This window comes from Hydractinia symbiolongicarpus, chromosome 3, assembly GCF_029227915.1.
Source record: "Hydractinia symbiolongicarpus strain clone_291-10 chromosome 3, HSymV2.1, whole genome shotgun sequence".
In the NCBI taxonomy this organism is placed as follows: domain Eukaryota; kingdom Metazoa; phylum Cnidaria; class Hydrozoa; order Anthoathecata; family Hydractiniidae; genus Hydractinia; species Hydractinia symbiolongicarpus.
In genome coordinates this window covers 18481286-18494330 of record NC_079877.1, presented here as the reverse complement: position 1 = coordinate 18494330, position 13045 = coordinate 18481286, and the positions used below count along the sequence as shown (strand labels likewise).

The 13045-nt window shown below is 33.0% G+C and overlaps 2 protein-coding genes across 5 annotated transcripts in view; one reads left to right on the top strand and one right to left on the bottom strand.

The window, feature by feature from the left end:
• LOC130636084 (leucine-rich repeat-containing protein 71-like) overlaps window positions 1–13045 on the top strand; it is a 48732-nt gene that overhangs the window by 24535 nt on the left and 11152 nt on the right. For all 4 annotated transcript variants that reach the window (XM_057445683.1, XM_057445685.1, XM_057445686.1 and 1 more), the window contains 5 exons: window positions 523–675; window positions 1024–1200; window positions 1273–1348; window positions 1492–1566; window positions 1711–1782. In XM_057445683.1, the coding sequence (XP_057301666.1) occupies window positions 523–675; window positions 1024–1200; window positions 1273–1348; window positions 1492–1566; window positions 1711–1782 (553 nt within the window). The remainder of the gene's footprint in view (window positions 1–522; window positions 676–1023; window positions 1201–1272; window positions 1349–1491; window positions 1567–1710; window positions 1783–13045) is intronic.
• On the bottom strand, window positions 3927–5046 carry LOC130636087 (P2X purinoceptor 7-like). Its single transcript, XM_057445689.1, has 2 exons — window positions 4367–5046; window positions 3927–4175 (listed from the first exon to the last, which is right to left on the bottom strand). Exons 1-2 carry the CDS (start codon window positions 4837–4839, stop codon window positions 4004–4006), a joined length of 645 nt encoding a protein of 214 aa, XP_057301672.1. The 5' UTR covers window positions 4840–5046; the 3' UTR covers window positions 3927–4003.

Genomic DNA, 13045 nt, shown 5'->3' with positions numbered 1-13045 from the left:
GAATAATAGCGACGCATGTCGTTGCAAAACTCGTGAGAAAATACTAGCTGGTGATGAAAAATTTTCGAAAAATACAACATACAACACTTTTACTCCGTTTTTTTTTTGTTTTTTTTGTTTCTTTCAAAAAAAATCCAACTGCACCTATAATATTTTTTATATACTTTATCACACGTACAATGTACCCGCAAACATATTTTCATTTTATCACTTTTAATAAATTCCAAATTTGAGTCCCCTTTTAGTGTGCTTTGTTTTGAATTCATAGTGCGCAACCCTCTTCTAAAGTTTTTTTTTTCTACGGGTGGCCAAGTATGCCTAATAGAAGACTATATATAATTGGATATGTTTTTAGCGGTTTAATTAACTGCATTCTGATGTTTCTGTCCCAAATAAAAGAACTTGGTGTTCTTAATGTTAGCTCAGCTTTAGTTAGTTCTTCACTTTGTCTCAAATTTTCGCTAAAATTGACGCTTGGCTATTTTATATTTCATATAATGATCCCTTTTGTGTTTTTTTCAGAGAATTACAAGCCGAGTGGTGATTTTGAGAAGGATTTTAGTGATCTGTGCGCTCTGATTGGTATTCCATCTCTGTATGTTGCTGCTAGACCTAAAAGACCAGACACTCCCATTTTATCACCCCCAAGTACATGCATGAGTAAAGGAAAAGAAGGTATGAGGGTTACGTATAGAGGGAAAATTCGTCGTCACTTTATGAACACATTTTTTTAAAAGAAAACTGATCTTCGAAAAAGCCTTACGTTTTTAATAAATTGAACTTCAAAGCCTGAACAGTTTCTGAGTTTTTGACAACTTTTATTAGTTCTCACTTTTTGACCATTTTTATTAGTTCTCACTTTTTGACCATTTTTATTAGTTCTCACTTTTTGACCATTTTTATTAGTTCTCACTTTTTGACCATTTATAGCCTTGTGATCCTATGTCGTGTTTTTAAACGTATATAGACTATGTAAATGTGTAATAAAAAAACAACCTGTACTAGTAGACAGTGCTTTTTTAGATAAGAGGAACATAACGTCCCAACCACAAGAAGCAGCGAAACCAAGTGATAGTGAAGACGCACTTCCCACAACGTACACAGTGTGCGATAACCTTTACGATTACTTGAAACCTCGTGTTGAAGTTGAGACTGAAGAAGATGGACATAAATCATACGTAAAAGAGCTCTACGTTCGAGGTGGTGACAGTTAGCTTAATTGTATTTTTGAGCATGCTTTTATTTTTTATGTGCAACTTAAATCCGTTTTAGGCTGGCGAATCGATAAACGAGTGATAGAAGTTCTTTCGATCACCATGCCTGAACTGGATCGGCTTGCTGTGATTAAGTAAGTCACTGTCGTAGATGGTTAAGGTTACTTGTAATTACAATTCGTTAGTTCCCACCTGTTACCCAAGGACTGAATTAGCCGGCAAGTCATTTTAATTTTGTTAGTATATTTTATTAAATAATATACACACCCTTTTTTAGTCTGTGGAATGCTGGATTGGATGACGAAACTCTACTAGCCCTTTCTCACTGCTTGGCACTTTCAACTAGCTTAAAGTAGGTGTAACTTTTGTTTATTAGTGTCTCCTGCACAGATGTATTTTACAAGCAGTAAATGTTTAGTAGTGATAATCATCGTTTCTGCTACCTAACAATAGTTGTTAGTTAAAGTCCAACTGCTTCTGTTTTATATCTATCTAGAACAATAAGGCTAGACGGTAATAACAATTTGGTCGAGAAGAAGTTCGATGTTTTTATGACGGAGAAGAGTTGGTAGGTGTAAAAAAGGTTTTCCAACCGTACTTATGTTATTAAAGGCTGAAATACACGGTCAGTTTAAAATGATCATTTTAAAATGACTGGTGTTTTTCGTCATTTTAAAATGATGGAACACCTGAATACACGAGTTTTAAAATGATAGAATTTGTAAATAAAAGTTCTTTACACTATGGACTCTGAAGAGGAATGTGCTGCAGCAGTTGTTATAATTGCCATTCTTTCAAAAAGAAAAAAACGCAGAAGAAATAGATCTACTTGGGTGAAGCCATGGCTCGGTAGAAGAACAGAACTTGGGGTATATAATACTCTTTTACTCGAAAAAAATTGAAAATGTTTACTATCTTCTATACTCCTTCTGTTTATACAGAATAACTGAAATATACTCAAAAAACTCAATGGCGTCATAGTAAAACAATTCCGTCTAGCAATTTCTATGCAGAAGTTCATCATTTTAAAATGATAAACTTCAAACATGTTTAAATGATCATTTTAAAATGATCATTTACTGGTGTTTTTCATCATTTTTTGTGAAATACACGGTCAGTTTAAAATGATCATTTTAAAATGATCATTTTAAAATGATCATTTTAAACTGACCGTGTATTTCAGCCTTAAGATCACACTACTTTGAATGGCTCGAATAATGAATTAAAAATAATGTACGTACACGCTATTTTAGAAACCAATTAAAAAATAAACTAAGAAACTAAATCTTTGGATGTTAAACTTGTTATATAATGTGCGAATATCAAGAGAAACGTAAGCTAGGAATTGTTGGATAAATTAAAAATTAATTTTTAATTAAAATGTATATTTTAAAAAGGAAATATTACAGAGGGTGAAATAAGAGTTTAAATATCAACGCATCTCATTATAAGGGATGAAACGAATCTATGAACCAGAAAGCGGAATATCAGCTCCAGAAGCTCAGAGCAGTCTCATATAAATTTCGTTGTAGAGAGGTTTTGAATCTTAATTTAACCAGATAATGATCCAAGGGGGCAAAAAAATTACTGCTCTTTTTTACTTCATGTTCAAATTTCCGCCATTATGGGTCAAAGGTCGATGTTAATTTTTTTTTAAAAAAAAGTATCTTGTGACCCCTCATTTTTTAGCAAATTTTATGCTGAATCAGAAAAATTTATATTGAAAAATAAAGTGCTAAGAAGTTACAACCACCCTCGTCCCCAGGGTTTTTTGCTTTCTTGATATGAGAGATGACGTCGAAAAATACCCTGGTATCGTTGACCGGATATTGTAATATTATTGGCTTTTACATTTTCGCATAATTATTACGTCGATTTTATTTGTAAACAACAAATTTTGTAATAAAGCTAGTTAAATTTACTAGTTGCAACTACTCACCACCCCTTGTTTACCTTGATACCACAGTTGTTCTTTTAAAGCTGATATGCATCTAGTGTCTCTGAGAAGTCCCTGAATTTCATAACTAGGTTAACCGTATTCATGCAGGGGCAGGTAAAATCAACCTACCCGCAGCTGGCACTTGGTGACTTTACTTTTATGGGCATCCTGTAATAGAATTTTACAACACGATTATGGACGACTTTTTTATTGCGTTAAAGGGAAACTAAGGTCAAATTTTTTTTTTCATAAAAACGTTTATTATACTATTTAAAAAAGATACCTTAAATTTTTTTTCAAAAAAAATGTATTTTTATGAGGATTTTAGAGTAAAAAGGTTAATATTTACATCTCCGTTAGAGTACATAAAAAAACTCTACGATGGAGAGCAATGACGTATGATCCGCGAGTGAGTAAGTGAAACCATACTATAAGGTTCGCCTGATTTGATGTATGGATGGCGATATTTATCAAGTAAACTTTCAAAGGAGTGGATTGCGAAGCCAGTCATGGATGCAAAATCTCATGATTTTATTGAAAAGTTGCTTATTGAGGTAGTGCAACGAAAACTAGATGGCCAAAACTTATACAAGAAAGTAGAAAATATGGAAGGCAGATTTGACACTCCAAGGAATATTGCGTATACAGATCATCCAGAAAAATTGAGTATACTTGAAAAAAATAAAAAAGTAAAACGATTTTCTAAGTAGATTTGATTTGTTTGTTATACACTTTTTTTTATAAGAACAAGGAAATTTGGCTTCAGCCTGAAGTGTTCCTATTTTTTTCACTCGTTCAACCTCATTGTTCTTATAATAAAAAGTGTATACGTAAACTAAAATTACAGATTTTACAAATCTACAAAAGCTTTAAATCCTGTATATTTTCCATCTTTTTCTGGGAAACTTTCACGAATTTTTTTCACAACGCATGCCGGTATAACAACTCTACATCCTTTTCCCAGTGTTTCATAGTAATGCACCCAGGCCGTATATTGTCTGTATGCTGAAAAGCGTAGTTGTCTAAAAAGAATATAATATGTTTTGTTGTTGTGGAACCTAGGCCTTACAAAATGTTATATATATATTTTTAAATATTCTTTGACTCACATTCAGTAAACGAACTTTTATGTAGATAAAGAACGCATTTTTTTTTCGCATATGAAGTAATATATATTTTATATTTGTTTTAAAAGGTAGAATAATAAGCTTACTTGTTTTGAAAAGATTTTATATCCTTGAAATTATTTTGATATCTGCGATGTCTAATGCTTGCTGTCTCTAATACGGTGCGATTTAAACAAAGAATATTAAAATCTTTATGCAAGGTAATACATGTATTCTCTTCCAGCTTTTCTCCCAGTAAAGTTGTAAACTCCAAAAAAAAATTGCATTCTTCAACAGTCATTAACTCGTGTATATCACATTTTTTACACTTACACCAATGTAAGTTTTCTAACCTGCTTGAGTCTAAATCCTCATCTTCGTCGTCGTCTGAAATATCATTCGCAGTTTTTGATGAACAAATGTTTTTCAACTGACTTTCAGTATATTCAGGTTCGTTATCATAACACCCTTTGCAAATACTTTCATCTGTTTCAGAACTATATACTTCGCTATGTTCACTAGCACAACTACTTTCTTCGCTGCTATCCATGACTAAGTGATTTTGAGTCTCGCGGCTCATACGTCATAATTCTGTATGGTTCACGAGGAACCGTGAATGGAGTACACGGTTAATTTCAGAAAACCTTAGAACTTTAATGGGCTAAAACAGCCTAAATAATGAAAATTAAGAGTTAATTTTTTTTCAATAGTTTATTTAGATGTTATACAACGTTCTTAATTTTTTTTTAACAACATTTTTTTTTGACCTTAGTTTCCCTTTAAAAAAGTTAACGAATATGAAACTAGGTTGCACCAATCAAACATGGCTAAAATATTAGACACTTAGGAACTCAGGAACTATGATAATAGTGAAAATATTTTGTGTCTCAATTTTTTTTTCAAACCAGCCTAAAACATGTCATACCAGGTTTCAAGTCTGTATTTTAATTTTACTTTTACCATAAGGTATGGTTTCGAAAGAGAAGTATTTTTTATAGCCCACTTTGCTGGACACTTTTAGCTTTATCTCTTTTAGTACACAGGCTCATACTTGTTAATGTATCCAAATTAAGGAGGTATTTTAAACGTGGTGTATCAAAAATTAGATCTCACAAAAATTAATTCCCCTAAAGTATTAATAGTTTTGCTTTTTTACGTAACGGAATGCTCGCAAACTTTTGTTTCTAAAAATGTTAGCTCATCACAAATTTCAAGATTACTGAATATCCATGAAGGAAGACTTTAACAATTATCCAATCATTGTTTTTTAAAATCCGTTATCTGTTGGAACCAGATCTACTTCATCACTTTCAAATGGTGCGTTATACCAGATATTACATTGATAATTAATTTGCAATATGTGAAATCGGAGTAAAATGCTCGTTGGTGGAAAGGTTTCAAGATCCATCTTAAACGATTTCTTATAAAATATATCTAAGCGTAGCTCGTCGAAACTTCTCTGCCTTTTCCATCATCATTTTCTTCATAGGAAGTTTACCAAAGTAGTTTAACAGTTGAAATCCACAGTTATGTGCAGTATTTAATGTAGCGAATGTTGTTCCTATTTGCGCTTGTCGTATCACAACCTATAAATAAAAATCTTATACAAAATTTACATTGTTACGTGTGTATGCAAGACGAGATACATTAGAATGAAGTGTATACTTTAAGATTAAAACAAGATAACGTGCACTAACCGCTCAAGGCATGTACATGTTAGAACTTCAATGACATCATCCATTTGCTTGATGATTTTATGGATCGGAATTGCTTCTTTGCTTCCTGATTTCCCTATGATTGCCCATAATTCGTGCCAATTTCGGTATTTCCAGGGATTGAAGTGATGATCCGAATTTGTAAACATATCTGTGTCGTATGAGGCAACTAATACCTTGGTGTAGTGATTGATCGTTGGACCATGATTTAGATGAAATATCACTTTTTCAAGTCAACAATCTTCTACAATGCCATTTGTTAACATCGCGCAGCTTGTCATATTGTCACAGCCTCCACCTCCAAGGGAAATAATGTTTCCTCAAGCACGTTTCGACACAACCACACTATGAACGGTTCTAAACAATAGTGAAAAAAACTACATTTAAACGAAGCTTGCTGCTAAAATTTAGGTTTCAGTCGGTTTATGTAAAATTTTAATAGTCAAAAAATATGGATAACAAAAGTGGGATTTATTGGATGATGATGACCAGAAACTTTCGGCCTCAATAGGCATATGCTGATTACAGTTTGATATTGATACATCGGCAGAGTTGGATTTTCCTCGTTCTCGTTCTTTTCTTTAATGCCGATTTATAGCTACCAAGAAGGTCAAAATCAAATTCTTTACATTCATCATTTATTTTTTCAGCACAAATTTTTATTGCATCACTGGCTTGTAAAGTCACTCAAAGTCCTCCTTCTTTTTAATTTCGATTCTGCAATAACTTTCTCATCTAATACCTTAAGGTTTTCCTCATCTTCTACTGTCTCGCTACGGTCTGAAAAACGATTCTTTGTTTTCAGATAGTTCGTGTAGCAGGTATTTAAGTGGTATTTTACACTTGATAACGACTGTTCTATTACTTCATTTGATACATCATCATTCATTATTCTATTTGCTTCAATTATTTTTTTTTCTTCCATTTTCAATACTGGTTAGCTTTCTTGACCTTTACTCCCTTTCTGTTTCTGACATACATTTTTTAAATCAATATTTGTATCTATATATTAATACGCCAGTTCCGTGTGTCTGTAACAGGCAAAGTTGATATGTTCCTTTTCCTTTGATCTTACCGAAATTTTCTTTGAAGTAACCGAAAAATGCATGTCTAATATGTTAAATTTCTGACGTTACGGCGCGAGGTCAATAACACTACTTAACGTCAATATCCTATATTAAATTAATGAAGCCGTTACAGTGCACTTAAAATTTTGAGGCCAAATAACTTGGAAACGAGGTGCTGACGTCAATGATTTTTCACCGCGTGGGTAACTAGGGACCACCTAGGATCAATTTGGGATATTTTCCCAAACCTGGGTCCCCGAATTTGTTTTGGAATGGACGGGTTGATGACGTCATCAAAAAACCTTCAAACCCCAATATCTCTGCAACCGTTTATCAAAAGTACATGATCCTATACATTTTCTTGATCAGCGTTTCAAGATCTATACGATGAAGGCAACAGGTATAGAAATTTCTAAATAAAAATTTTTGGGTTTTGACGGGCCATTGCTGACGTCAGCGAAATTTTTAAACGTTATATCTCCTTAGGCGTTTGTCGAAAACATATGATCCTACACATTATTTTGATCAGCGTTTTAACCTTTAAACATTACAGGCAACGAATAAACTAAACTTCACCAATTTTTTTTGTATCTGCACTGCTGACGTCATCAAAAAACATCTAAAACAACCTATTTTCCATTGTCCTTCTGACTAAGTGGATTTCTCCACGGGCCTTATCGACTAGTCTATATATTAATAAGCCAGTTCCGTGTGTCTGTAACAGGCAAAGTTGATATCGTCATTTTCCTTTGATGTCGCCGAAAAAAATCTTTGATGTTGCCGAAAAAAATATGTCTTTTTGTCGTGAAAAGCCGCGAGTTTTGTGTGGTTTGTTAAATGAAGTTCTAGCACAAAGTAACGGAAATTGTGTTTGCAAAAAAGATGGCTGTCTCTTTTCCATTTGTCTTCTCTTGCCTTCAAAATAAATCTTTACAAAAGCATTTAAAAAGGGGCATGGTATATAAATGAAGTATAGAAAGGTTTCTGTAAGGTTTGTTTATGTTTTTTAAAGTTTTGATGATATTATTGATGCGAGACATGTTTGTTAGCTAGCATCAACCACACCAACAACAACTAGCTAGGTAGCTAGAAATTTATAAATATGTAGCCATGTTCTTTATACCTAGCTAAGTCTCCAGTTTATATTTAAGTGACCAGCTATTAGCTGCTGTAGCTACCTTATGTTAGCTTCAGTTTTATGTTGCTTTTTACATGTAAGCTAATCTTAGTGGTCTTTGCTAAGAATGTGACTGTAACTTATTTTAATTGACATTTTAAGCTTAAATTAACAAGCCACAACAACTTTTAAAAAAGTATTACATAATATTTAAGAAGAGTTTAAGGACTGTTTTTAAGCAAATAATGTATTTTTCACAATTTGTGTATGCAAATAATGTATTTTTCACATTTTGTGTAACTAAACTTATATACATCGGTTACATGCAATATGACGAAACGATTTTTATTTAACGTGTAGTAATTCTGGTACCTTAAGTGTAGTGATTTTTGTTGTTCTAGATGTTCTGACTAAAATGTTTTTGTTTATGGCATTTTGTCTCAATTAAGAAAAGTTTCAACTTTTTTGAGGGAGTACAACACTGAAAAAACTTGTGTTTTTTTATATTTTGTTTAAATTCTTACCAGGCAGGACTCTGTACAACATACCGAAATGACTGATCCCTCTCTATTTATAAATTTGATGCGTTCCAATTCACAGTTTTTTGAAATTTTGGGTAATATTTAATGAGTACAAGATGCAAATACTGATTTTTGTTGAATCAGAAGTATTTCCTACAACCATTCTTTTTTTACACTTTTGTGGAGAAAAAGTGTATGCAATATCATCAGAAAAACTGATTTTGTTGCAAACTGTTTTTCTTTTTCAAATTTTGGATTGAAATATTGTTATAAAGGGCATATATCAATAGACATATATATACCAAAATAATTAAATTCTGCAAACTTTGATTTTGTCGTTCACCTCTCATCTTTTATATTTTGATTAAACTTTTGAGGAAAACCATAGGAATTATTTAGAATTTGTATTTTGTGTTGCAAATTTAGTGCAAAAATTTAACTGTTGTGAGGGAGGACCATATGCAATTATATATACTAAAAATAATAATTTGATATTCTACAAGTTGTATTTTTGTATGCACTTAAATGACTGCTTTTTCTGAGTTGAATTTGATGGGTTTCATATCAATTTTGTGGAAGATTTTATGGCTGAAGACAATATAGAACATGCCAATTGAACTGATTTTTGTTCATATTTTGATTTGCTCCTCATAAACCTTTGTGTTCTACATTTATTGTAAACTTTTGTGAGGAAGGACCATATATATATACAATGTTTTCAAAATAATGATTTTTGTTGATTTGAAATTTACTACTTGCATATTGCTTTTTCGACATTTCAGGTTAAAATGTTTGGTAAAGTCAGTACGGATCATTAGACAAAAAATTGTTTTGTTAACCGGTTAATTTTTACATTTTGTGCATATTTTTCCGGGAGAGGATGGTATGCAACCGAATAAATGATTTTTCAAAGTTTAACTTTTTGTTTTTAGGTGTTTTGTGTTTGTTTAAGTTTGGCTTTTTGATATTGTTTAAAATGCGTAAAGAACTTATTTCATAGATCTGTGCTTACTGTTGCAAGCCTTTCTTTTCGACACTTTAGATTAAAATATTGAAGGTTTTCAACATAATCACATAATAAGATGTATACATATTTGAGATATGTGTTATTTCTGACATTATTATTATTGTTGTCGTAACTGTCTGGGTTGTGACTGTCAATGTTGTAACTTTCTACTAACTAGATTTTACACCTTGCACGCCGTTGTTTTTCATATTTTGTCTGAAGTTTTGTTGGGAGGATTTCATGCGATTTGACATTTGATATTTTGTGTTAGATTTTAAGAACTTTTTTGTTAAATTATGACTTATATACTTTCTTTTTATGCATTTTCAGATTATTTTTTTTAGTAAAAGGCATATTCAATATACTGAAATATTTGCTGATGTCATCAAAATTCAAATGACAGAACTTTTCAATTGTTTTTCTGCCTAAGTGGATTTTTCCACGGGCCTAATCGACTAGTCTATATAATAATACGCCAGTTCCGTGTCTCTGTGACAGGCAAAGTGGATGTCTTCATTTTCCTTTGATATTGCCGAAAAATGCATGTCTAATATGGTAAATATTCAGACATTACGGCGCGACGTCAATAACACCACTTTAACGTCAATATCCTATATTAAATTAATGAAGCCATTACAGTGCACCTAAAACTTTGAGGCTAAATAACTTGGAAACGAGTTGGTGACGTCAATGATTTTTCACCGCGTGGGTAACTAGGGCCCACCTTGGACCAATTTGGGTAAGTTTCCCAAACCTGGGTCCCCGAATCCGTTTTGGAATGGACGGGTTGATGACGTCATCAAAAAATCTTTAAACCCTAATATCTCTGCAACCGTTTGTCAAAGATATATGATCCTATACATTTTCTTGATCATCGTTTCAAGGTCTATACGATGAAGGTAACAGGGATATAAATTTCTAAAAATTTTTTTTGCGTTTTAACGGGCAATTGCTGACGTCAGCAAAATTTTAAAACCCTTTTATGTCTTTTGTTGTTCGTAGAAAAGTTATGATCCTATATTATTTTGATCAGCGTTTCAACCTCTACACGTTACAGGCAACGAATCAACTAAATTTCGCCAATTTTTTATTTTTTTTTTGGATTTGCAATGCTGACGACAGCAAACCAACATTTTCAATGTCCTATTGCCTAAGTGGATTTCTCCACGGGTCTTTATCGACTAGTCTCTATAATAATACGCCAGTTCTGTCTGTCTGTCTGTCTGTCTGTCTGTCTGTCTGTCTGTCTGTCTGTCTGTCTGTCTGTCTGTCTGTCTGTCTGTCTGTGTGTCTGTGACTTTTGCAAAGTGGATAAAATTTCTTTGATAAAGTCTATAAAACGTCTATAAATTTGTTCTGTAAATTACCAAACTTTGACGCTTAAATAGTATTGACGTCAAAGGAAAGTTAATTAAGATTATTAAAGTCATTAAAGTGCACTTAAAACTTTGAGCCCAAATAACTTGGAAACGAGGTGGTGACGTCAATGATTTTTCACCGCGTGGGTAACTAGGGACCAACTGGGACCAATTTGGGTAAGTTTCCCAAACCTAGATCCCCAAATCCGTTTCGGAATGGACGGGTTGATGACGTCATCCAAAAACCTTCAAACTCTAATATCTCTGCAACAGTTTGTCAAAAGTACATGATCCTATACATTTTCTTGATCAGCGTTTCAAGATCTATACGAGGAATGCAACAGGTATATAAATTTCTAAAAAAAATGTTTTGTGTTTTCACAGGCCTTTGCTGACGTCAGCACAATTTTTAAACCCTTATATCTGCTTTTGCGTTCCTCGAAAACATATCATCCTATACATTATTTTAATCAGCGTTTCAACCTCTACACATTACAATAAAAGAATAAAGTAAATCTCTCTATTTTTTTGGGATCTTAACTGCTGACTTAAGCAAAACATCTAAAACAACCTATTTTTCCATTGCCCATCTGCATAAGTGCATTTCTCCACCGACCTTTTCGACTAGTCTGTGACAGGAAAACTTGATATGCTTATTTTTCTTTGATGTCGCCGAAAAATGCATGTCTAATATGTTAAATTTTCTGACGTTACGGCGTGAAGTCAATAACACTACTTTCATGTCAATATCCTATATTAAATTAATAAAGCCATTACAGTGCACTTAAAACTTTGAGGGTGAATAACTTGGAAACGAGGTGGTGACGTGAATGATTTTTCACCGCGTAGGTAACTAGGGACCACCTGGGACCAATTTGGGTAAGTTTCCTAAACCTGGGTCCCCGAATCTGTTTCGGAATGGACGGGTTGATGACGTCACCAAAAAACCTTTAAACCCTAATATCTCTGTAACCGTTTGTCAAAAGTACACGACCCTATACATTTTCTTAATTAGCGTTTCAAGATCTATACAATGAAGGCAACATGTTTACCAATTTTTTTAAAAAAAAATTTGGGGGGATTTGACTGGCCATTGCTGATGTCAGCAAAATTTTGAAACCCTTATATCTCATTAACCACTCATCAAAAGCACATGATCATATCCATTTTCTTCATCAGCGTTTTAAACTCTACACAGTACAGGCAACGAATAAACTAAATTTTGCCAAAATTTTTGATAATTGCACTGCTGATGTCAGCAAAACATCTTAAACAACCTATTTTTCCATTGTCCTTCTGCCTAAGTGGATTTCTCCACGGGCCTTATCGACAAGTCTATATAATAATATATCAGTTCCGATTTTCGAAGCAGAAATATTTCATCAAATTGTTTTGTAAAAAAGCTACTTCAGAGACATGTGAATGTACTCGACTCTTTGGCACTTAATTTTTACCCCATGTCCATATAGGTTTTTCTGATTCATCATAAAATTTGCTAAATGAGGGGCCACATGATACTTTTAAAAACATTTTTTGACAGATTAAAAAAATTTTTAATCCCTTGGACCATTATTTGGTCAAATCCAAATTTAAAACCCCTCTACAACAAACTTTATACAAGACTGCCCTCAGCTCCTAGTTTTGCAACCATAAGAAATGACCAAGAAACGTTGACACCCAAATATCTGAAATACATAATACGGACATTAGATTTTTAACAAATCTCACGCAACGCAAACGTCCCAAGTCTACAAAGCGGACATTTTAATTCACTTCTGCGTATTTAGTTAGACGGGTATCTATTTTTTTCTTCTTTTAAGTAAAAATTACATTTGGTAAATGAGGTTAAACCCCTCAAAAGCACTCATCTTAAGCAGATTAAAATCTTCGCCTACAATAGTGCGCTTTAGAGCAGTTTCCTGTATATCAGTTTTAGGCTAGAAGAAAAATCTGAGGTAATCCCCCCTCCCTTCTTTATAAATGTAATTCCTTATGTTTATAA

Excerpts from the sequence above, each read along its gene's own strand:
- LOC130636087 (XM_057445689.1), bottom strand. The coding sequence starts at position 4,839 with ATGAGCCGCGAGACTCAAAATCACTTAGTCATGGATAGCAGCGAAGAA. Across the intron at positions 4,176-4,366 it reads ATAAAATCTTTTCAAAACAA|ACAACTACGCTTTTCAGCAT; the intron begins GTAAGCTTATTA and ends TATTCTTTTTAG.